The sequence below is a fragment of the Sturnira hondurensis genome, unplaced genomic scaffold (assembly GCF_014824575.4).
Source record: "Sturnira hondurensis isolate 20B ecotype Veracruz unplaced genomic scaffold, ASM1482457v3 Scaffold0022566, whole genome shotgun sequence".
Lineage (NCBI taxonomy): Eukaryota > Metazoa > Chordata > Mammalia > Chiroptera > Phyllostomidae > Sturnira > Sturnira hondurensis.
In genome coordinates this window covers 1,550,661-1,572,910 of record NW_028095197.1, presented here as the reverse complement: position 1 = coordinate 1,572,910, position 22,250 = coordinate 1,550,661, and the positions used below count along the sequence as shown (strand labels likewise).

Sequence of the window (22,250 nt, the reverse complement as noted above, 5' to 3'; positions counted from 1 at the left end):
TATTAGTTTGGGCCATGCCTTTCATTCACTTTTCTGTGTTTAGTTCAATGATACCTGCCTCCCATGTCTTTTTCAAATGCTTGTGGTGTCATCTAGCCTCCTCAAGTCTCATGGCATACAAGGAAATACATTTTCTTTTATTGCATTGCATAAGAACACTCGGACATTTTGTCAGGGCCTTATGTTAAAAAGGGCTGTGTCTTCAGTGTAATGTCACCTTTCACTGGCCTAATCCACTGTGAGAGTCTAGAGGCATTTTCCAGCTTGTGCAGCTGACTGAGATGGAGGGGCCGGTGTTTGCAATAGAAACCAACTCTATCTGGCTTGTGTCTGTTTTCAGAGCCAACATTACCCAGAGCCGTAGTTCCTACTCCTTGAACAAGCAACTCATCATTAACATGGAGCCCCTGCAGCCCTTGCTGCCGTCCCCCAGCGAGCAGGAAGAGGACCTTCCCCTGGGTGAGGGTAAGTACATGTCCAGAGGCCACCATTGCAGGCTTACCCTGGAGGAATGAGCAAGGCACCAATTCTGGGTACGCTGGGTAATGGTTGGGGTGGGGGTTGGAGTGAGTCATAAATTGTGTTTTTAGTAAACAAGTTGTTTGCAGCTGGAAGACTGCATTGTACTGAGAGTTCTATCAGTTTCTCCCGGAAGGTTTATTGATACAAAACATCCATGAAATTACACATTAAAGCAGCAGTAATAGACCTGTGTGTGGCTATTGAAAGCTAAGTTTAAATGAATCAAAATTTAAAATTTGGTTTCTCAGCTCCATGAGCTAGATTTCCACTGCTCAGTAGTCACATGTGGCTAATGGCTGCCAGCCTGGATAGCTCAGACTGAGAACATTTCCATCAATGCAGAAAGCTCTACTGGAAGGTAAAGTTTTTGACTATTACCACAATTAAATTAGTGGTTACAAAGAATAATTCTCCAGTGTCTCCACACTTGTCACCCTCTTTCTGTTCCAGTGTTTCCCCAGCCTCTTTATTCCCTTGTCCATGAGTTCTTGCCTACAAGCTAAATGTGTAGAGCCTCAACGCAAAAGTTCTTATATTTTTAAGGACTATACTATATGTTCTTCTAGACTTTTTTGATTATGCTATTACAGTTGTCCCAATTTCCCCCTCTTCACCCCTCCCCAGCCTGCCCCCCACTTCCATAGTCAATCTGTGTACATGGGTGCTTCTTCTGTGTTTTTTGACTAATCCCTTCTCCTTCTTTCAACCACTCCCCACCCCTTACATCTGTCAGTCTATTCCATGATTCTATGCCTCTGGTTCTATTTTGCTCACTAGTTTATTTTTTTCACTAGATTCCACTTAGAAGTGAGATCATATAGTATTTCTCTTTCACTGACAGGTTTATTTCACTTAGCATGATTTTTTGTACTTTTAAGAACTTACTTCCGGAAAGAATCTCACCATACTTGCTTGCTGCAGTTACTGGTGAGGCAAATCTCACACTCCTATTAATTTCAAAGTAAATTAAAAAAACAATTCAACTGAAATAAAGTTATTGGAACCTCAAATACAAACATAACATGCCTTTCCTTAACTTTATGTGATTTTGGTTTCATCATTTAAAATCTCGATACTGGGCAGTTAGTTTTGAGAGAGCAGGCCACCCTGTTCCCAAAAGATCACCTTCACCTGCAGCTTTAAGTCAAGAATTATTTCCATAGGGGAAAACTTTTCAGTTCATATAGGAATATGGCTTGTGATGAAAATACCCTTCGGGGAGAGATATCTAATTCACACCGAAGTGTAAAGAATTTGTCAATCTTTTCCTACAGAGGAAAAAAGAGCTTTAATGGTTAGAACTGGGCAACTGGATGCCCAAAATACCACGGGTGGAAGGAAAGCGTGCACAATACAAAGGACAGGGTCTCAGGAGACACCTTTGTTCCCCACTGAACCACAAGATGATGATAATGAGGACAGCCTTGCTATAAGTAATAATCTTTACTCTGTCTCAACAGAGAGCAAATTAATTTTGCACTTAAATTAATTTTTTGCACTTAATTTTAGAGTCACTGGGTCCATGTTGCTTATCTAAATTTTTCAGCACCTTCTCTGTTTTTGTATGTTTTTCAAGTGAAGTAAAAGCAGCTTTCATTCCTCCCAAATGCCTAGAATATTGGTTTGATTGGGAATCACTTTTTCTGGAGGTCCCGATTGTCCCAAGGTTGAATGAAGAAGGAAGAGGAAGAAAGAATCACCCAAGCATGGGACTGTGACTGTGCCTTGTCTGTAGCTATGGAAACCTGGATGGGGAAAAAGTTGGAAGACCAGACAGGTTAAACAATTACCATGGAGATATGGGAGCCAGGACCCCCTGTACTTAAAGGGGAACTGGGCACACTTTCTCCTGGACCCTTCACCCCATTCAGTTAGAAACTTTTGCTTTGCTCCATTTCTTATAATGCAGTTCCACCACTAATGGCTAACATGTCTTTAACACTGCAAGGGTGTGAACAAGAGATACATACATTATAGCAATTGCATTAAAAATACAAACATTTCATGACATATGGTAGACTCTACATGGAATCCACTATGGTAGCCTGTATAATTTTTTTTAGTAATTTTAAAGAAGAATCTTAAATTGTTTCACCAGCTGTAAAGTGAAACTGATAGGTATTTTTCTCAAAATGTCCAAAATAACTTTATAAATGTCTAATAAAACTTTTTTTTCCTAAAAGATCCATCCCTTCATGGGACATCATTGTAGGTTTTGTAACTTAGGCAAATCATAACCTCCAGAATACAGAATTGACTTAAAAGAGAAAAAAGTAGAAACAACAGTATAGTTAAACTTCCAGTAGATAGACTGAAATTCCCAACCTAGAGAAGAGAGCGAAGTCATCATAGGTACCGTGAAGTTCAAAGTTATGATTCCCACAGTGAACCTGGCCCTGTGCTTTTGATAGCATTATATCTGGGTTACTGTTTCACAGTCAGATTTGCTCCAGGAGTCTTATCTTTGAGTGACAGGCAATGGAATTTAGATATTCCATAGAGATAAATACTTATTTTATAGATCTCTAGTTTTCAGATAGAGGAAGAGAAGAGATGCTGAGAATGATACAGCTATAAGCAAAGATGTTCTCACCTTTGTGGATTTGTTGTTTCTGGGTACATACAGTGTAAAGAATTTTGCTTCATCCTTGGATTTTGATATTTTAGAAGTTTTTATTTCTGAGCAAGAGCCAAATTGAAAGAGGGTAGAAACTCATCCACTCCTTAGTACGGCTATGACAAAGACAATGTGTACAACTGGTAGACCACACTCAGTATGTGCAGGTTGTCGTGGCCTGTAAAGACGAAGATACTCTCTTCCTTGGAGGCTCACAAGCTCATTGGGGCAATGGCCATGGGACCACAGAGACTCTGCCTTTGCTGATTGAATTGTGTGCTCACTTTTCTCCGTGCCTCATGACGTACCAGAGCCTCAAGCTGCCTGGAGAGCATCTCATTTCCTTTTAGTGTCATTAGAATGTCTGACGTAAAATTGGTGGGCCAGGGAATGAATGGTTAAGACTGACTGGCAGAGGGAGTTGTGGCGGGTCTGATCTGCCTACATTGGTTTCTCATGTGGCTTTGGGGAAGAGGGGTGAGGGGAACAGTGAGAGGTGAGGCAGAAAGTTAGGAAAGGGTCAGACCGTGATGGTCTCACATGACTTGCTGGAGACACTTTAACCTGGGGCAGTTGGGAGGCACTGGAAGATTTCAAGCATGGAAATGACCTGATTGGAATTGGGTTTTGTATCATTTATGGTTGTAGAGGGCAGGTGAGAGGCGGGTACGACTGGAGCAATTTTTTTAGCCTCAGGAGTATTGAGCTTTTGAGCTGGATAATGCTTTGTTGGGACTGGCTCGTGCATTGTAGGATGTTTATCAGTACCCCAGACTTCTATTTGGTAGATACCAGTAGTACCCCTCCAGTCTTGGCAACCAGAAATGTCTCCAGGTATTGTCAAAGGTCTCCTGAGTAACAAAATTGCTCCCTGGTTGAGAATCACTGGGTTGGAGGCATGGAAATCACACAGAAACCATTGCACTAGGCCATCGAATAGATAAATAAGCCGAATGGAGGCAGTGAGAGTGGGGCTAGGGAGGACGTGGGGGGTTCACGCCAACAAACTGCAGGCTTGTCAAGAGGCAGTCACCAGTTCCATGGCAGTATATGGCCTGTGGACTCCTGTCCAGGTTTTGCCCTTGTCTCCTTGACTTTGACAGTGAAAAAACTTTAACCTCTCTAAAGATGAGACATTTGAGACACAGGAAGGCTTAAGTCAGCATCACGTGGGGAGGTAGCGGCAAAACCGGTTTTGTTCAGATAGCGGAAGTATCTTCTGTTTAGTTAGGGACTGCGCACTGCCTCACTGAGCGTCAGAGGCGCAGTGGAGGGGACGCAGACTGCGCTGCTCGCCCTTCGGGTCTCTGTTCCCATCTTACACAGTGGCTCAGGTTCTTGTTTGGGGGAGTTTCAAATCACACATTTTGGTCACTGGATCCACAATCCGCTAAGGTTGGCAGTGTGAGTCCTATTCAAAGAGTGGTCGATGAGGAATTTTTAAAAATGAAAATCAGGCTGGGAGAAGGCAAAGTGTCTTACTCGGACCCTTGGAGGCCTCACTTCTGTGAAGTCATGGGAAGGTCCTGATACCAGTGTCACATGTGCCATGGTGGTGGCACCTCTGCTCCTACCATAACTCTCCAGGGTTACCACCACCCGTTTGTCTCATAAGATTTTTCTCTCCTTCTCAGAACTTCAAGTTTCTCAAAGACAGCTGGGCAGAGCATATTGCCCGGAGTAGCCCAATGGCATTCTGGGAGAACGTGTGATCCCATTCACCCGCAAGACAGCTGGAGGGTTAGAGCTGATGTTGGCTGTGTCTCAGGAGAGAAAAAACAAAATCAGTTCCTAGGCGCCACTAGGCAACGGGAAAGTTTTCAGCGTTACCCCCAAGTTGCTCAGTTACAGCATCTGAGTAGATTAGTGCAGTGGTCAGCTTTGGATGAGCATGGCAAATTGCTTGCAAACTGCCACTTAGAGCTTTTGAAAGATCCCAGAGAAGAAAGAATTGAGGGTAGTAATTGTTAGGGTAAACATTTTAAGGAATCATTTATCTGAATAAATTCACATGTAAAATGGAGTAGGGTCTTCACAGTGCAGATACCAAAATGTTTATGTGTTTTATTGGTGGAGTGTATTTTTCACTCTGGAAAAATGCTGGAGTATCGTAGGGAGGAGAATGAAATTAATCATGTGAGATTCAGTAGTTGGAATTATTGACGCCCATTGAAGATCATCTCGTTTGCCAGAGCAATGGCGTATGCTGGCAGAATTAAACAGGCGGGACACTGTGCGTTCTTCCTTTTGGCAAGTAAAACCAAGAGTTGAAAAAGTTTGGTGCCTTCCTGCTGGCATAATGGAGATACAAGAATGTCTATAAAGGAGTGTCTTGGGCGTGACAACGTGGTTGGGTAGAGGGTGGCTTGAAGCTGTATTTACGTATGAGAAGCGGTCTGTATCAAAGAATATATGGAAATTAAGGACATTGGTACAGCTGAGTCTCCCAAGCTACTCTTTAGCACTGTCCCTGTGAATGTTTGTGTGTGTTTGTCATAGACGGGGCTCTCTGTGTGTGGGAGGGGCAGTGGGGGTGTTTAAAGGACTGTTTATACTTTGGCCCTAACAGCTTTATGGTGGCATCACTGAAATTCTAGGAAGTCTGTATGTGAACCTGTGAAGGCATTTTGAGCATGTAAAAAAAGCACTGTCCTCGCCCATCAAGCATGCCATACTGTCAATCCTACCCACCCTCCACCCAACACATAACAGGTGACTAGTGGGGCCAACTGCATTTTCCCATGTGGAGTCTTTCCATACCATACCAGGCAGTGCCTTTCACATCTGACACAGTTGTCATGGTCCTATCACTGGTGAACTTGCTAACAGCCTGAGGCTGCTGTCTTGACACTGATTGTGAATTCCTTTGCCCACTGTGCTCCCTTCTCATCTCCTACAGGCTTATCTGACATGAAAAGTCTCCTCCCTTTTTCTCCCTTTGGAAGTTCCATGGCCCTGACTCAGATTTACCCTCTTTTTAAAAATTATTTCAGTGTCCTTCTTCCCTGCCATTTTCCCTACGTGCGAAGTTGTTTCTTCCCTTTATCTCAGGGCATGTCAGCATGTGCATTAGGAGCAATGCACTGGTCTTTTAGAAATTTCTTTGCTGTTATGTTCCATCAGACAGTAGGAGCTATTAATAAAGCCCGTGGAGCCACATTCCTCTTGTGGTTACTGCTACCTGCTGACGGCAGACCAATTAGCTCCCGATCTAATTGCACTTGTCCCTCAATGAATTTATCGCCCTCTAAAAATTTTAGAAAATACAAAATAAACATAAATAAGCAGGGAAAAAACACCCTCCAGATTGTCCCACCTACGAGGGGCAATCAGCATTAATGTCAGCAATTTCTTTTGCTGAACATTTTAACACCACTGAGATCATGCTCATCCCGGGCGTGCAACTTTTAAATTCCTGCTTTGTTTGCTTAACATTGGAAACATATCATTAAGTGAACTGTAGTTCAGCAGTGAATCAGGAACATATTTAATGCAAATGCAGACGAAGGGGTTATCCTGAACGAGAAGGGACTCCTACAAAACTGTGTTTTAAGCATCATTTTAGTGCCACCCGTCTTTGGCTCTCAAACTTCTTTTTTTTATAATATATTTTATTGATTATGCCATTACAGTTGTCCCATCCCCCGCTTCATTCCCCTCCACCCTGCACACCCCCTCCCACCCACATTTCCCCCCTTTAGTTCATGTCCACGTGTCATAAATTCTTTAGCTTCTATATTTCCCACACTACTTTTGTCCTCCCCCTATTTTCTCCCCATTGTCTATGCTACTTATTCTCTGTACCTTCTCCCCTACTCTCCTCCTTCCATTCCCCTGTTGCTAACCCTCCATGTGATCTATTTCTGTGGTTCCACTCCTACTCTAGCTGTCAGATTAGTTTGCTTTTGTTTTAGGTGTGATGATTAATAACTGTGAGTTTGCTGTCTTTTTACTGTTCATATTTTTATCTTTTATCTCTTAAATAAGTCCCTTTAACATTTCATATAATAAGGGCTTGGTGATGATGAACTCCTTGAACTTGACCTTATCTGAGAAGCACTTTATCTGTCCTTCCATTCTAAATGAAAGCTTTGCTGGATAGAGCAATCTTGGATGTAGGTCTTTGAATTTCATGACTTGGAATACTTCTTTCCAGCCCCTTCTTGCCTGTAAGGTCTCTTTTGAGAAATCAGTTGACAGTCTGATGGGAACTCCTTTGTAGGTGACTGTCCCCTTATCTCTCAATTCTTCTAGGATTCTCTCCTTCATTTTAATCTCGGCTAATGTAATTCTGATGTGCCTCGGTGTGTTCCTCCTTGGGTCCACCTTCTTTGGGACTCTCTGAGCTTCCTGGACTTTCTGGAAGTCTATTTCCTTTGCCAGATTGGGGAAGTTCTCCTTTATTATTTGTTCGAATAAGTTTTCCACTTGTTGCTGTTTCTCTTTCCCTTCTGGTACCCCTATAATTCGGATATTGGAACGTTTAAAGATGTCCTGGAAGTTCCTAAGCCTCTCCTCATTTTTTGAATTCTTGTTTCTTCATTCTTTTCTGTTTGGTTGTTTCTTTCTTCCTTCTGGTCTACTCCATTGATTTGAGTCCCAGTTTTTTTCCCATCACTGTTGGTTCCATGTGCATTTTCCTTCATTTCACTTAGTTTAGCCTTCATTTTTTTCCATCCAATTTGTGACCAAAATGAACCAGTTCTGTGAGCATCCTGATCACCAGTGTTTTGAACTGTGCATCTGATAAATTGGCTATCTTTTGGTCACTTATAAGTATCGGCTCTGGGGCTTTGATTTGTTCTTCCATTTGAGCCATAATTTTTTGGTCTGGTTGCGCCTATTACATATGAGGGGCAGAACCTTAGGTGTTCACAGGGTGGGTCAACCCAGTCACTGGGTTCTAACGCTGCATGTGGGGGTGGGGTCAGAGAGGGAACAATGGCTCTTGCTCTGCTCTCTCTCAGATTTCAGTCCCCTCTGCTGCTTCCCACAAGCAAATTGGGCTCTCCTGGTGCTGGTTCCCAGGTGGGTGGGCTTGTGTAGGTTCTAGGACCCTGTGGGTTTCTCCAGTGAACTCTCCTGTGGGGCTAGGAGTCTCTCCAGGCACCTCAGCCCCCATAAGTGTTTTCAGTTGGTGCTTTTAGGTTTTATTTCCTGTCGCTGGGGCCCTGGGTTGCACAATCTGTCTCACTGCCCATTTTTGCCTAGTTTATCTGTGTGCAAATGTGTGACCGTGATCAGCCAGCCGCTTTTCATGCCGCACTGGGTCTGCTTGTTTCCTCCCTGCACCAGGGTTTGCTAGCCCCACACCACCTGCTTACCCAGGTTCGCCAGCCACTGCTTTTTCCTGCTGCAACCCCTCTCTGCCTGCCACCAACTCTGCCCCTCCTACCGGTCTGGATGAATGGTTGTCGGACTTCCATACAGTTTCATTTTCTGTCTGTTCTGGTTGTGTTTTTGTTTCTAAATCTTTGTTGTCCTTAATTTTGGTTGTGCAAGGAGGCACAGTGTTTCTGCCTATGCCTCCATCTTGGCCGGAACTCCTGCCTCTCACACTACTCTGTTAAATGGCACTTACGGTCTCCCATAGCTCACAGATCTCCAGCAGCAGAACCTGCTCCTGGAGGAGCTGGGAGGCTCCGTGGAGCAGGGGACAGCTTTTGCTTTCACTTATGTCAGATTAATAGTAGAGTCAAAATTCAGAACTCATGATCCCATCTATTGTAACATTCTCTAGGGTGGAGATTCCCAAAGCCACTTGGAGTGGGGGTGTGAGATAAAGGCCTCAGGGAGCTCTGCAAATTCACCTTTTCTAATGTTTGTAAGCTCTTCAAAGCTTATCACTTCTTTTGTGCTTTACTTTGGAGTTTGCCTTTGGAATTGGGGTTCTGGTATTTACTGACAACTTAAGTACTCATAAGAAGTTTTATCACTTGAATGGAGATCTTTGAAATTTTAAGTATTAAGATTCCTGTAAGGAAGCCCTTGTTCTGATGCAAGTTAAGTGCACTTTGTCATGCAGGGATTTTTATTTTACATCGTAAGATGCCAGCAGTGCGTCATTTCAGTTCTGTGTTGGCTAATTGCCGTAAACTGTTCACTTGGTGAAAGGAGTATTCCTCAGTGTGAACACAGCGGGGCTTCAGGTCGCTGCTCTGTTCTGTACAAACCTTGGATGAGTGGGGACAGGGAACTCTGGTCTCAGCTCTTCCACCAGGCAGCTGGGTGACCTGACACAGGATCCTCTGCTTTATGAAGCCTTATATTCTTCATCTATAAAATGAGAAAATTGGAGTTGAGCACCACGCCAAGGCTTTCTCCCTAAACTCTTTGATTCTTTTGCTCAATGTCAGGGTCAGATTCCAGGACTACAGCTTCAGGTCTTCTTCCCTGAGAATGGGAACTTGGGGACAGGAACACCACCGTTCACAGCTTTTGAGGAGGGTTGGAGAGAATGTTGCTGATGTTCTAGCTCAGGAATTAGTGGACTTGGGCTTGTGGCTGACGCCCACCTCTCTTTTTTTTCCTGCCCAAGAGCTAATGATTACGTTCTAAATGATTATATATTAAGTACCTACATAATACCTTTGACTTTACCTCTTGGCCTGCAGAGCCTCAACTTTACTATATGGGCCTTTATAAAGACAGTTTGCTGATCTCTGATTGAGCAGACCCCTCAGGGTTCTACAAATGACAAAACTCAGAGGGGGCCCAGTCACCCAAAGCCACCTAGCTAAGTGAGTACTGGGGCTGCAGTCAGACCCTGGTTCTCAAACTTCTGGCCCAGCTACCTGAGATGACTTCAAACACATTTAAAGTGGCTCACCTCCTTCTCACTAAAACAGAACCAGTACCTAAGGAACTGCATCTGTTTTTCAACCACATTGAACTAATTCTCAAAAGGTGACATATAAATGTAGGCAGTCTCTGTGACTCAGTGAGAAGAGCCCCTTTGCATTCTTGGTGGTGTTTGGGTCTTGGGTCATCTGTCACAGCAGGTGAGGACCCAATGACTCCTGGGCGACTTGCAACTCACTGGAAGGTGTCACTGCACCTCAGAACCGGTGGTGAGAAGGTGGTGGACAGACTATGCCCTCTCCAGAGTTCCTAGTAGAGCCAGTGCAGGGAAACTGACTCACACAGGAAGCCTGGCTCTCCTCTGGGAATCCCATTCTGATTTTAAAGCTGAATTCATTAAACAAGGAATGGCTCACTCCAGGCCTAGTTCTAATTCCTTAGAGTCTGTGTCAAGGATCTCATTTTACTAGTGGAAGCAATTCACTGTGGCACATCCCAAATCACTGCTCCTGCCGAGGCCGGCACTTTGCTGCTGCATGTCAGTGTTAATAATTAATTGCCTTAAAGGATATGGCTGGGGTGAAAAAAACAATGTCAGTCAAGTGTCCCATGAGGTAATCAGTCACGGTCCTTGAGGGTTGGGATGTGAGCCAGGGGAGAGCGTAAGCAGAGCGGCTGCGGCAGCCAGAGCGTGGTCTGTGGCGGGGAAGACATTGTGCCTGGCAGTTAGACAAGTCGACACTCCCACCACATCCCCGAGAAACCTCGGGAGAGGAAAAGTGAAAGTATTACCCAACTGTTGTCATTAGAAAGCAGAAGCTAGAACTCTCTGAATTTTAGATGCCTTCCATAGTCAGCATGGGGTTCTGTTTTCTTGCGTTTTTGTTAGTGGGTTGACAGTGAGTGTGAAGTAAATGTTCTTTGTGACACCTGGGCTTAAAGTGAGGCAGAATCTCACAGCACCTCCTTCCCTCCCTGCTCTTCTGTTAAGACACAGGGCCGATGACATGGAAGACAGTGTTTGTTGGGCAGTGTGCGTGTGTTCCGCTCTTGGGAACGCACACATTGGTAGGTCGGTGGCAGAATGAGCTGGGCTCAGAAAAGAGGTTCTGTTGGCACAGGCTGGATGTTGGGGCTGCCCACAGGGGTGCACATTTGATGCCATCTACAGGGGGTTGCAGCCTCCTGCTTGGTTTGGATGATGGGGAATTGGAGGCCCCAGAGCCATGGATTCCAAGTGTGGTGTGAGCATGGGAGGTTTACATAATGTCCCCCAGGGATGGAGGAAAAAACTATTCAGACTTCTATTAGTATTTTACTTGTATCTCCTCATAAAATCTCTATTGTGTAGGTTTTATTAATGGGCATAATACAGGGGCAGGCAAAAGTAGGTTTACCATTGCAACACAAATAATATAATCATTGATAAGTAAGAATACAATAAACTGTTTCACATACAACTGTAAACCTGTTTTTGCTCACTCCTGCATGTGAAGACAACTGCACACATATCTAATTTTTAAGTAAATATGCATTTATTCATAAGTAGGAGCAAGCTCCCTCCCCACCCCTCAAAAAGGTTTGGATAAACTGCTCTGAATTTTACAGATAAGTTGACACAGAAGAAAAGGCGGGGCATGTTTTGAAACTCTGACATTGCTGTTCATGCCAAAACTCTAGATTCCTAAAATAGATGTGAGATCTATCTGCTCTAGTTACGATGGTGAGATGCCATTCGACATGCTTTTGGTCTTTCACGCTGGTAAACCAGAATGAGTCACCCAAGCACAGTCTGGGATTTGCTAGGCTGTTTGGTAGGTGCTGTGTCACTCTCCCTGAAGTGTGCTGGGGTGGCCCTGAGTCACCAGTTTATATGGGTGCTGGACTCCACCCTCTGAGTCAACACATAAGGCCACCTTAAAGGAGATTCTATGGTGGTCAGAGGAGTTTTGCCTAGAGTGAGAGAGATTCATTCATTCATTCATTCACTCACTTACTTGGTAAACATTTACTTCTTATCTGGAACATGCTGGACACTGACATTGCCTGAATCTAAGTTCCTCTTTCATAAATAAAATGAGATGATTTCTTTTTTTTAAAAGATTTTATTTATTTATCTTTGGAGGGGAAGGGAAGGAGAAAAGGAGAGAAGTACCAATGTATAGTTGCCTCTCCTGTGTCCCCTGCTGGGAACTGGCCTGCAACCCAGGCATGTGCCCTGACTGGGAATCGAACCGCGATTGTGTGGTTCGAAGGCCTGCGCTCAATTCACTGAGCTATGCCAGCCAGGGCCCCAAGATGAGATGATTTCTAAGTTTCCTCTCTGTTGTGACTGTTCTTTAAAAATTATCCCCCTACAATTGCTACTGTTCTTAAATATGTGCTTTTCATCAGTATCTCAAAAAACAAAAAAGCTAAAAAGCTTTTTAAAAAAAAATCCTCAACTCAGGATATATTTATTGATTTTAGAGAGTGAGGGGGAGAGAGAGAGAAGAGAGAGAAACATTGATGGGAACGAGATACATCGATCAGTTGCCTCTCGTACACACCCTGACCAGGCATGGAACTGTATGGAATGCACCCTGACCAGGAATTCAACCCGTAGTTTTTTGGTGCATGGGATGATGCTCCAACCAACTGAGCCACCTGGCCAGGATAACATCATCTTTGTAAATGTGGTTAATGAAACTGTAAACATGTGCACAATGATTTATAAAAGCAGGGTTAAATTTTTTCTTTTTGTGAGTTGCAAATATCTAGCATAAAACTGAAGATTAATTGCTGCTAGCAAAAAAGGGAATGTAAAATGGTTGTTTGCCCCCAATTGAAAGAGCCCTCACATCCTAACATCTTTTCTTAGAAGTCAAGTCCAATCTGGAATTTTTAATAAACCCCGAATCTCCCCTAAAACATAGGAAATGTGAAAATGGGCAGATGCTTTGGCTGAAAGAGAAGTACATAGGATTTTCAGGATGACCTACCTGATAATCTGAACACAGACTGGACGTTGCAGTTAAAGAAGGGAGTATGCGCATTTGAGAATATTGAGCATCCCCTGCGCTCGATGGGCTTGTTAGTCCCTGCTTGAGCCCTCCGCCAGCTGCACAGTTTGCCCTTTAAATATAGGCCTGACACCATTTCCAACTCTAGAACCAGCCTTCCTTTACCTGAGAGGGGAACCAAGCTGAAGCCCAGCCCTTTGGCTCAGTCTCCTAGCCCTGCTCTCCCTCTTGCTCTGTCCTATCTTCTTCTGGTTCTTAGACCAGTGTTGCTCACTTTCCCGAGTCTCTGCCTGTTGCTGTTTCCCCTGGTACTCTATACCCCCAGGACCTTGAGGGCTGCCCCTTCTCCTTGGCTAGGCCAGGCTCCTGACCTCCACCCAGTGCCTTACCCTGCTCTGCTGATTGACAGCCTGCAAGGACATCCCATCTTGTCTTGGGTGTCCTGGGGCTGTGTCCTCTTTCCCAGAGTACCTTTCAAATGCACCCCAGACTCACTGCCACTGCAGCACCTCAGCTGCAGCCATTCTATACTGTCTCCTGGGTGCTACTTTTTTTAAATCTCCCTAAGGAGATAACAATATCTCTGCTTCTACTCTTACCCCTCATCCATACTCCCCACACAGAAGTCAGGTGATTTTTGTCATAAACCACAGGTGGCAAACACAAGGCCCACAGGCCAAATCCAGCCCTCCACCTTGTTTTATCCGGCCCAGAGTCTTGTCTCTACCTGGCAGCAGTGCCGCGCTCCTTGCCCCTAGTTAAGGAGCAGTTACATCTATACAGTTCTAAAATTACATTTGTCCCTTTGAAGGCAACCACGAGGCTGATGCGGCCCCAGGTGAAAATGAGTTTGCCACCCCTGGAGATCGCATTATGACAACATCTAGGCTCCTCACTCTGGCCCAGGAGGCTCTGCATGCTTTGCCCCTTAGCCACCCTCCTACCATCTCCTATTGCTTTTCTCTTGGATCTCCGGGGTCATTGGGGTCATTTTTGTTGCATTTATTGGCCATTTATGTATTTCTTTTTAATCATGCAACTAAAAGGCAAGTGAGAAGGGCCCTTGGCTGATATGTTGGGTGGAAGGTTTGGGTCCTGCTACCTCTAGCTTCTTGATTACAAAGCAGCAACACAAGGAGCCCACACAGTTCCAGAAGAGTGTGGGTTTTTCCACAGGGAGACACAGATGCCCTCTTTCTTTTTTATCCTCACCTGTGGACATTTTTTCATTGCTTTTAAAGAGGGAGGGAAGGAGAGAGAAGGGAGGGAGAGAAGAAGAGAGGGAGGGAAGGGGGCGAGAAAGAGATTAAAACATTGATATGAGGAAAACATTGATTGTTGATCAGTTACCTTTTCATACGCACCCTTGTTTGGGGATCGAACCTGCAACATGTGTCCTGACTGGGAATTGAACCCATAACCTTTCGGTCTATGGGACTATAGCTCCAACCAACTTAGCCACATTGGCCAGGGTGATGCCCTATTTCTTAAAACCATCTGTAAAACTGTTGGGAATTATGGAGAAAAAAACTAGAGCTCAATTTTTATTAATGTTGCACAATTTAACTTTCTTTAGTCAGATAAATAGTTTATCTTTAATGGTGATATGTGCCTGGAGAGAGTGAAATGGTAAAGCAGAAGTGATGGAAAAAGCAAATTCATCCTACATGGAGACAAAGGAAATAGATTCTTGGTTGAGATCTAACCACAGACCAAAAGATGCTATTACAGTTGGAGTCAGTAAGGACAGTGTTGTCACCCATTTCTTCTTCCGGGGGAACTTCCGGCAGCCGCACTGGCATCTGAGAGAAACTGCACTCTCAGTAGATTGCACTGGTATATGGAAGTCACAGAGTGTCAGAGAATTTTTAAATCCTAGGTTCAACCAGGATTGAGAAAAAACACTTAGTTTTTAACAGATGAAAGAACCTGAATTATAGGTAGCCTTGGTTGGAGAGATGGTTTAACTTTTACTCCCAGGTAATTCCTCATGCATGTTTCTGAAGAGGGCACTGTCTTTGTGAAATTCCTCGTCCCTGTCCAGACACTGCAGGGAGATCTTCAGCTGGTTCATCTGTGGACAGCTATGGAAGGTTTTTCTTCATGGGAAATATTGCCACCCCTACAGTGCGGGTAACCATAGGCATTCAGGTCCTGTCTTCATTTACAGGGCTTTGAGAGTGCTGGGGTCAGTGAGTAAGGGTGTGTCTTACAGTAGATACATCAGAGAGGCGATGGACAGTTATGTTGTTACACAGTCTGTGGGTGGCCTCTTGGGTAATGACTACCCTGAGGCCCATCGGTCCTGCCAATGGAAGGTACTTGATTCTTGGAGGCTGGGGTCCCTTATCTCACCCTCTTCTCCCCTTTGGCTCCTCCAGTTGTCCTTTTACTCAGAGTATGGATTCTTATGTCCAGTCTGCAGGTGAGGGAGGTCTTTCTGTCTTGGAATAATGACTTCTGAAATTCATGATAACAGATTTGTGGTCATTGCTTTATTGTTAGGTGGGTTAGGTTTGGTCTCCAGGCTGGAAATCCAGAAAAAGCCACCAGGAATTCTATGAGCATGGGTGGAAGGAGAAGCCCATTGATTCATATGTCAAGTTGTCTTCCCATGATTGGAAAACAGTAAAGCTTGTTCTTCACTGCTGTTTGGAGAGATACTGTCATCCCATTTGCAAACTGGCTCACCTGACTCCTTGTGGAGCATCTTCCAGGGCATCGGTTGTGAGCACTCTGTCAGAGGGGCAGGGGTGGAGTCGGGGGAGGTGGAGAGTATGGGCAAACTAAGCCTCACTCAGATTTTGGTAAAAGGCAGTCAGACAGTGAGACCCTAAAGAAAAGTTCAGTTCTTAAGTGTTTAGGTCGAAGCATCACAGGATATATAGGGCAACGCATTGGTCTAGCCTACAACGTTAAAATTTCATGCTCAATTACTGGCTTCTCTGGGCCTCACCACCTTGTAAATATTTTAAGTATGTTTGCACCCCGCTTAAAGCTTCTGCAGGTCTGGTAAGAAATATGAATGTCAACAGCAATTTTTCTCTGGGCTGTTGCAATTTGAGAGACTATCGGATCTCCTTCATCCCCTTTCTAACTATTGGTAGTTCTCAACTTCCCTACACTCTGCGGGCAGTGCTTTTAAAATAACCACCACCACAGCCACCACTATCTAAAATTTATTTCCACAGATGTTGATACTGAAAAGCTGGGACAAAAAGAGCCAGGGAGGCAGGACGTGAGAACAGAGGTCTGATGGTCTTCTTCCCTAACATTTTGTGTCTTGATTTTCTGCCCATTTAGAAATAATCACCAGCAGCCCGAGCAGACAGAGAGGGCCCTACCAGACTCTGCCCTCCTCTCCCCTTGGCATGACTCACATCAGCTGCCTATTTAGAGGTGCCACACTTATCAGCATATGGGACTATCAGGGATACAGATGGATGCGCCCTATGCCAAAATACTCTGTGGCCATAGTTTCTGAGAAGTGTATTCTCTTTCCCCACAGGGGTGGTGAGGAGAGCCCAGGTGCCCTGTTTGAATTCTATTCTGTCTGCCACTGTAATTCTCCAGAGGGTTTTTGTTGGCTTTCCTCCCACCACTCCATGGTGATGCTTGCCCCACCTAGCCAGGTTCACATGGCACGGCAGGAAACACTCAGTGAATGCTCCGTCTGATAAGGGGATAATAACAGGAAGAGTATCCGATGTGTCAAAGCATCCTACACATTTCAGAGTATTTTTTTTCATGAGGGTTATCATAATTCCAGGCTCGTGATCATCTCTTTGAAATGGAGAGGACAGATATTGTTGCCTCACTTTACAAATGAGGAAATTGAATTAGATGGATGATTGACTACCTGCCTTTCCCATCCTGGTCTGTCAGTTCATAGCGTTGGGAGCTGTGTCTGTTTCTCCTTACTACACACCTAAGAATATACTCATCGTATGGCAAATATATTACTAAAATAGTTATATCATTATATTTTATTATTTAAGAAGTTTTTAAAGTTCTCTAAGGTGTGTGATAGTCCCAAGGACTCTTAATAATGAATACAGTCTAAATTTATGGCAAAGGATATTTCATGTATGTTATAATTTTTTTCTATAACTGAAGATATCAGTTAGCTAAAATTTCATCGAATCTTCTTAAACTATTTTAACTAATGGCTGAATCCACTATACCCATTAGGTATTAGCTATCAAAATAGGTACTAAGGTACATGATATTTTTAGATTAAAATAGCTAGCATTTATTAACTGCTTACTACATATCAGCCCTCCAGTTATAAAGCAGTCAGTATCATTATTGTTCTACAGACAGAAGACTGCATTCCAACAAACTTACATAGCTTTCCCAAAGTTATGGGGCTGGTCAGGCAAAGAACAACCAGCAATACTGCTTCCCCACTGTTTGGGGAGAAGTACCTAGAAATGTTAGAGATAGACACTTGACAGAAGGAAGAGAATCTAAACTATTTAAAACACTCACTCTCACTTAAGAGGTTAAAAGAGAGAAAGGAACAAGCTTGCATTGGAAAACAAGCGAATGAGCAGTGCCTTTGCTATGCTCATTTTAGAGGCATGGAAACCGAGGCTCAGAGAAAATAAACACTGCAGCCAGGAGAACCCAGAGCTTATGCACTAAACCTTGTTTTGTACAACTGAGTAAGAGCTACAAAAAGCAGTTGACATGTACAGTCTCCTTTCCTTGTCAGAACAACCACGGGAGGAGTGCTGTCTTCATTTTACAATTGCACCAGGGCTCCGGGTTGTCCAGTGGCTCCAAGTCACCCACAAAGCAGAGGTCAGCTTGTTGTTTTCCCCAAACCTGTTTCAGGAACTTTGTCACAGATGCGGACATGGGATTCAGGCCTGCAAACAGCATTTCTCATTGAGCTCTCTTCTCTTTGCCTTCCGTTTGATTTATCCGTGTGTCTGGCATCTCATTATGGAAAACTGATTCCTTTCTTCACACATTCTCTGCTTTCTTTAGCCTCTTGTCACTGCTCAGACATGCATTCCTGATTCTCCAAACAGATGAATCTAACAGGAAGGGTATCCAAGGGCGGCTGAATGTTGTGCTGTTGACATGGTTCTTTTGAGCACAGAGCCTTAAACCTTAAGCCTTAAGAACCATCCTCCCTGTGTAGAATTTCACAGAATCTTTGCTTTGGCTCCATTCACATCCCGGCCCCTCTTTGGTTCTCCTCTTGAAATGTAGCCATACCTTCGAGCAGAGGGATGGTCAAAGGGCCAAGCAGAGGGAAATGGCTGGTGCTTCCAGGTTTTCTCTTTCTCGAAAGAAAAGCAGAAAGTCCCCAGAAGAAAGAGGGTGGAAGGATCTACTGAGGATCTGTGAAAAGTAGTGTGAAGAGTAAGAACAATTTTGAGAGGAAAAAATTAAAAATATGAGATACAAGATATTATGGCTAATAAAATGAAAGGAGGAGACATTTTAAAACTATGGTGAGATTTTAAGATGGACACTTAATGGAGAGTAAATCTTTTGATAGAAAAGAATGAAAATAAAGTATAGATATAGTTTTGTTTCAGGTTTTTTACTTGCTGTTTTTTGGGGGGGGGCACTGAGTCTGTTGTTTGTTTATGGTGGGCTACCAGATTCCATGTTGTTTCAACACAATGCTAAACATAGGGACTTACTATAAGCCCTCCCAACAGGCAAAGATTTTCTCATTGTCCGAGCCTGGGCCTACTGCCATGCAGATGAGCCCGTGTTAATCTTTGGAATTCTTCATCTGTGTTACTGCCAATCATTGATTTATCTAGAACAAGGGTTTTCTGATTTGTCCTTAGGCATCCTAAAATTTTTCAGTAGCTCTTCAGGAACCACCGTTGGTAGTTAGTAAGGGAAGGCCTACGAGACACTGCCCCAGGGCCCCTCCTCCCTGCAGGGTGCCTGGTTTATATAGGGCTCTGCTCAAAGCTGGGTCGCAAGGGGGCTTGCCAGGGGTAAAGATGTGGATTTTAGGGGTGTTTTCCTTTCAAGTTTCAGGTTTGGAGATTGACCAAACCCCCTGAGAGGAGGAACTGGCCATCGTGTATCTGGAACTGACAACCTGTTGAGGGGAGTGCGAGCCCCCTGTGAGTGTGACCCCCTGAGGTCACACTCCCCCCAGAAGTGACCTCAGCTCCCCATGCACAGCTGGCTGCCACCCTCCTCCCCTTTCAAGATTTATAGTTTGCTCTGTAGTGTACATGTATAGATAGTAGGGTCATATTGCTTATATAAACTGCATAAAAAATTATCAATACAGTGCAAGCTTTTCCTCACATCGTTAAACTCCAAAACATAAATTTTAATAGATGTACAATATTCCATCACACGTATTTTATCATTTTCCCAGTGGAAAATTAGATTGACTTTTTTTTTTTTGTTTGTTATAATAAAGGATACCCTGCCCTGGCTGGTGTAGCTCAGTGGATTGAGCAGGGGCGCTGTGGATCAAAGGGTCACCAGTTTGATTCCCAGTCAGAGTACATGCCTGGGTTTCAGGTCAGGTCCCCAGTAGGGGACACATGAGAGGCAACCACACATTGATGTTTCTCTCCCACTCTTTCTCCTTCCCTTCCCCTCTCTCTAAAAATAATTAAATAAAATATTTTTTAAAAAACAGAGGATACCCTGATGACCATATTTGTCCAAAAATTTTTGTCAACATCTATTTGTCGAAATAGACACAAAATTTTTGTCAATTTCTAATTATTTCCTTAGGATAAATACCTAAAAGTGAAATTTCTGAGTCAAAGAATGTCACACTTATAAAATTCAATGTATTTTGCTAAACTTCTTTCCAGAAATGCTAAATTAATCTATATTCCCATAGTAAAGTATAATAATGAAGAATTTCAGGTGACTTCCCTGAACACTTTGTTCTGACATTAAAAAAGAAAGGATATTTTTATTAGAAAATTATCTCTTGGCTGCAGTAGCTATTTAAAGCAGAAAAGTGCGTGCATGCATGATTAAATTGTGTGAGGGATTTTTTTCCTCTAAAAATGAGAGTGAAAAAATATACCAGTAAAGAAATATAACAAAGATAGTAGGTGGGGCACAGTTATTAATCAGTTGAAATTTTTTTCAAATATGGCATGTCCTGAAAAACCAAAACCAGTTTGCTCCCCAAGCACTTACACTGGGACTCAAGCACGTTTTATGCCTCAGATGTACGAGTGTAGGACTTTCAAAGTGCTGAGAGTTAGACATAACGGGATTCTGCGTTTAAAACATTCTAACATTTGGTTAGAAGTTGGGGCACTAACAGCTCTCATTTTTAGTCAATCAATGTTAATTGGGTACCTAGGTTCAAATCATGGCTTTGTTGCATATTAACTCTGTAAATTGAGCCAGGTCAAGTAGTCTAAGGTGTTGCTTTCTTCTCTATAAACTGAAGAAAATATTAGCATCATTGTGAGGATGGAGATTGCCCAGTGAGGAGCTCAGCACTTTGGCTGGAGGTGTGCCGTCCAATGCTGTGGCCCCGTGTGGGCACTAAGCTGGCATTGTGGCTGTTCTGAATCAATATATGCCATAAGTGTGCAAATACATACCTCTTTCAGACTTAGTACCAAAAAAATTGAAACTGTTAATGTTTATATTGTTATGCAACGAAATACTATTTTAGATATTCTGGCTTCTAATAAAATACATTATTAAAATGAGTGTATTTCTTTTACTTTTAAAATACCTTTTTGAAATGTGAATTGCATTATATTTTTATTGGACAGCACTGCTCTAGAACACAATAAAGGCTCTATACATATTTTTTAAAGGAAATCAAGGCAGCTGTTTCTCCTTTGTGGAGTTGCCTAGTTATTTTTTTTTTTACCTTCTGGGGCCGACCATTCTTAGAGCACTGTAAGGCATTTGGGTGGGGTCCTCTGGTTTAGAAAAAGCTGGAGTAAGGATGAGGCATAGTATTTAATTGCTTGTTAGAGGAGTGGAGAGTTTAAAAATAGAGTCCCCCTCCCTCCTTCCGTCCCATGCTGATCCCTCCTGAGTTATTTCTGTTGGCGGCATTAGGAACTGACATTTGATTCATTCAGTGGGACCTGCCTAGGTCATTTAAAACAGAATGGACAGTTAGTGAAAGGTCAAAGCCACTATGGCTGGTGGTAGCTGCCCTGGACCCTGACAGGCGGAGAAGACTGAGGGAAAAGGAAGCAGCAGCATGGCAAAATGCTTGGTCAGGATCCAGACTCGGAGGGGCCTCCGCTTGCACATGGTGAACCACTGCAGCAGTGATGTGTTTGTCCGTCTGCTGAGACACAGCTCCAAGATCACAGCTAGAAATACGGGTAGGTGCCCTGCCTCGGGCTGCCATTCTGCGACTGGAGAAGGGTGCAGGCTTCCAGCTTCCTGCTGGCAGCTGGGCGAGGAGCCAAGGGTAAACCTACTGTCAGAGGTGTGTGATAAGGATGAGCAAGTTGGAGAGAAGGAGGGAGAAAAATAGAGACAGGCAGGAAGGAGAGTGAGTAAACCAGTGCCAAGAGAAAATGGGAGGGTCTGAAATGGGCGTCCTGACTCTCTTATTAAGTGAAAATGGCATGAAGTCACAAAGGTTAATAAATTACACCTTAGGCAGCAGCTGGGTTAAGAAGGCGGTAGTGTTGGTGTGTCCATTCCCCAGTGCTCAGGAGTGATGGAAGATTATGCAGAAGGCGGATTGCAGGATCAAAACATGCTACCCCTCCTTTCATTGTTTCAAGGGTAAAATCAAGTATGCTTGCCCGGATGAGGCAGAACCCCCCTTTATGTTCAAAGCAGAGCTTTAGTGCAACACAATATCTATAAGAGATTGGAATCGAACTGATGTTCTGCCAGTTTCTTTTCATTGAAAATATCACATTTTGTAGTCCTTGGGGGAAATAGGAATTAAAATAGAAATTCTAAAAATCAGAGCTTACAGTAGGAATGAAGGTGCTGCTATCTATATGTATGCCGTTTTCAAGTGATGAAAATAAAATAAATCCTGGGATATGTCTGGAATTGGCCATACCTCACACTCCCGTGTGGAACTGACTTGGAAATAAATTAAAATGGAACTAATTGTATTTTTATAATGACATAAGTAATAGATGGTGTATTATCATAAAAGATTTTTTTAAAGATTTTATTTATTTATCTTTAGAGGGGAAGGGAAGGAGAGAGGGAGAGAAATATTAATGTATGGTTGCCTCTTGTGAGTCCCCTGCCGGGAACTGGCCTGCAACCCAGGCATGTGCCCTGACTGGGAATCAAACCGCGATCGTGTGGTTTTCAGGCCCGCGCTCAATCCACTGAGCTAT

The 22,250-nt window shown here is 43.5% G+C and overlaps 1 protein-coding gene and 1 long non-coding RNA gene across 3 annotated transcripts in view; one reads left to right on the top strand and one right to left on the bottom strand.

Annotated features, from left to right (window-relative positions):
• Window positions 1-22,250, top strand: part of FRMD3 (FERM domain containing 3) — a 275,666-nt gene that overhangs the window by 223,318 nt on the left and 30,098 nt on the right. For both annotated transcript variants that reach the window (XM_037035831.1, XM_037035829.1), the window contains exon 13: window positions 341-465. In XM_037035831.1, the coding sequence (XP_036891726.1) occupies window positions 341-465 (125 nt within the window). The remainder of the gene's footprint in view (window positions 1-340; window positions 466-22,250) is intronic.
• LOC118979653 (uncharacterized) overlaps window positions 14,889-22,250 on the bottom strand; it is a 51,716-nt gene continuing 44,354 nt past the window's right edge. Inside the window, exon 5 of the long non-coding RNA XR_005064962.1 lies at window positions 14,889-15,678. This is a non-coding gene — a long non-coding RNA (uncharacterized LOC118979653). The remainder of the gene's footprint in view (window positions 15,679-22,250) is intronic.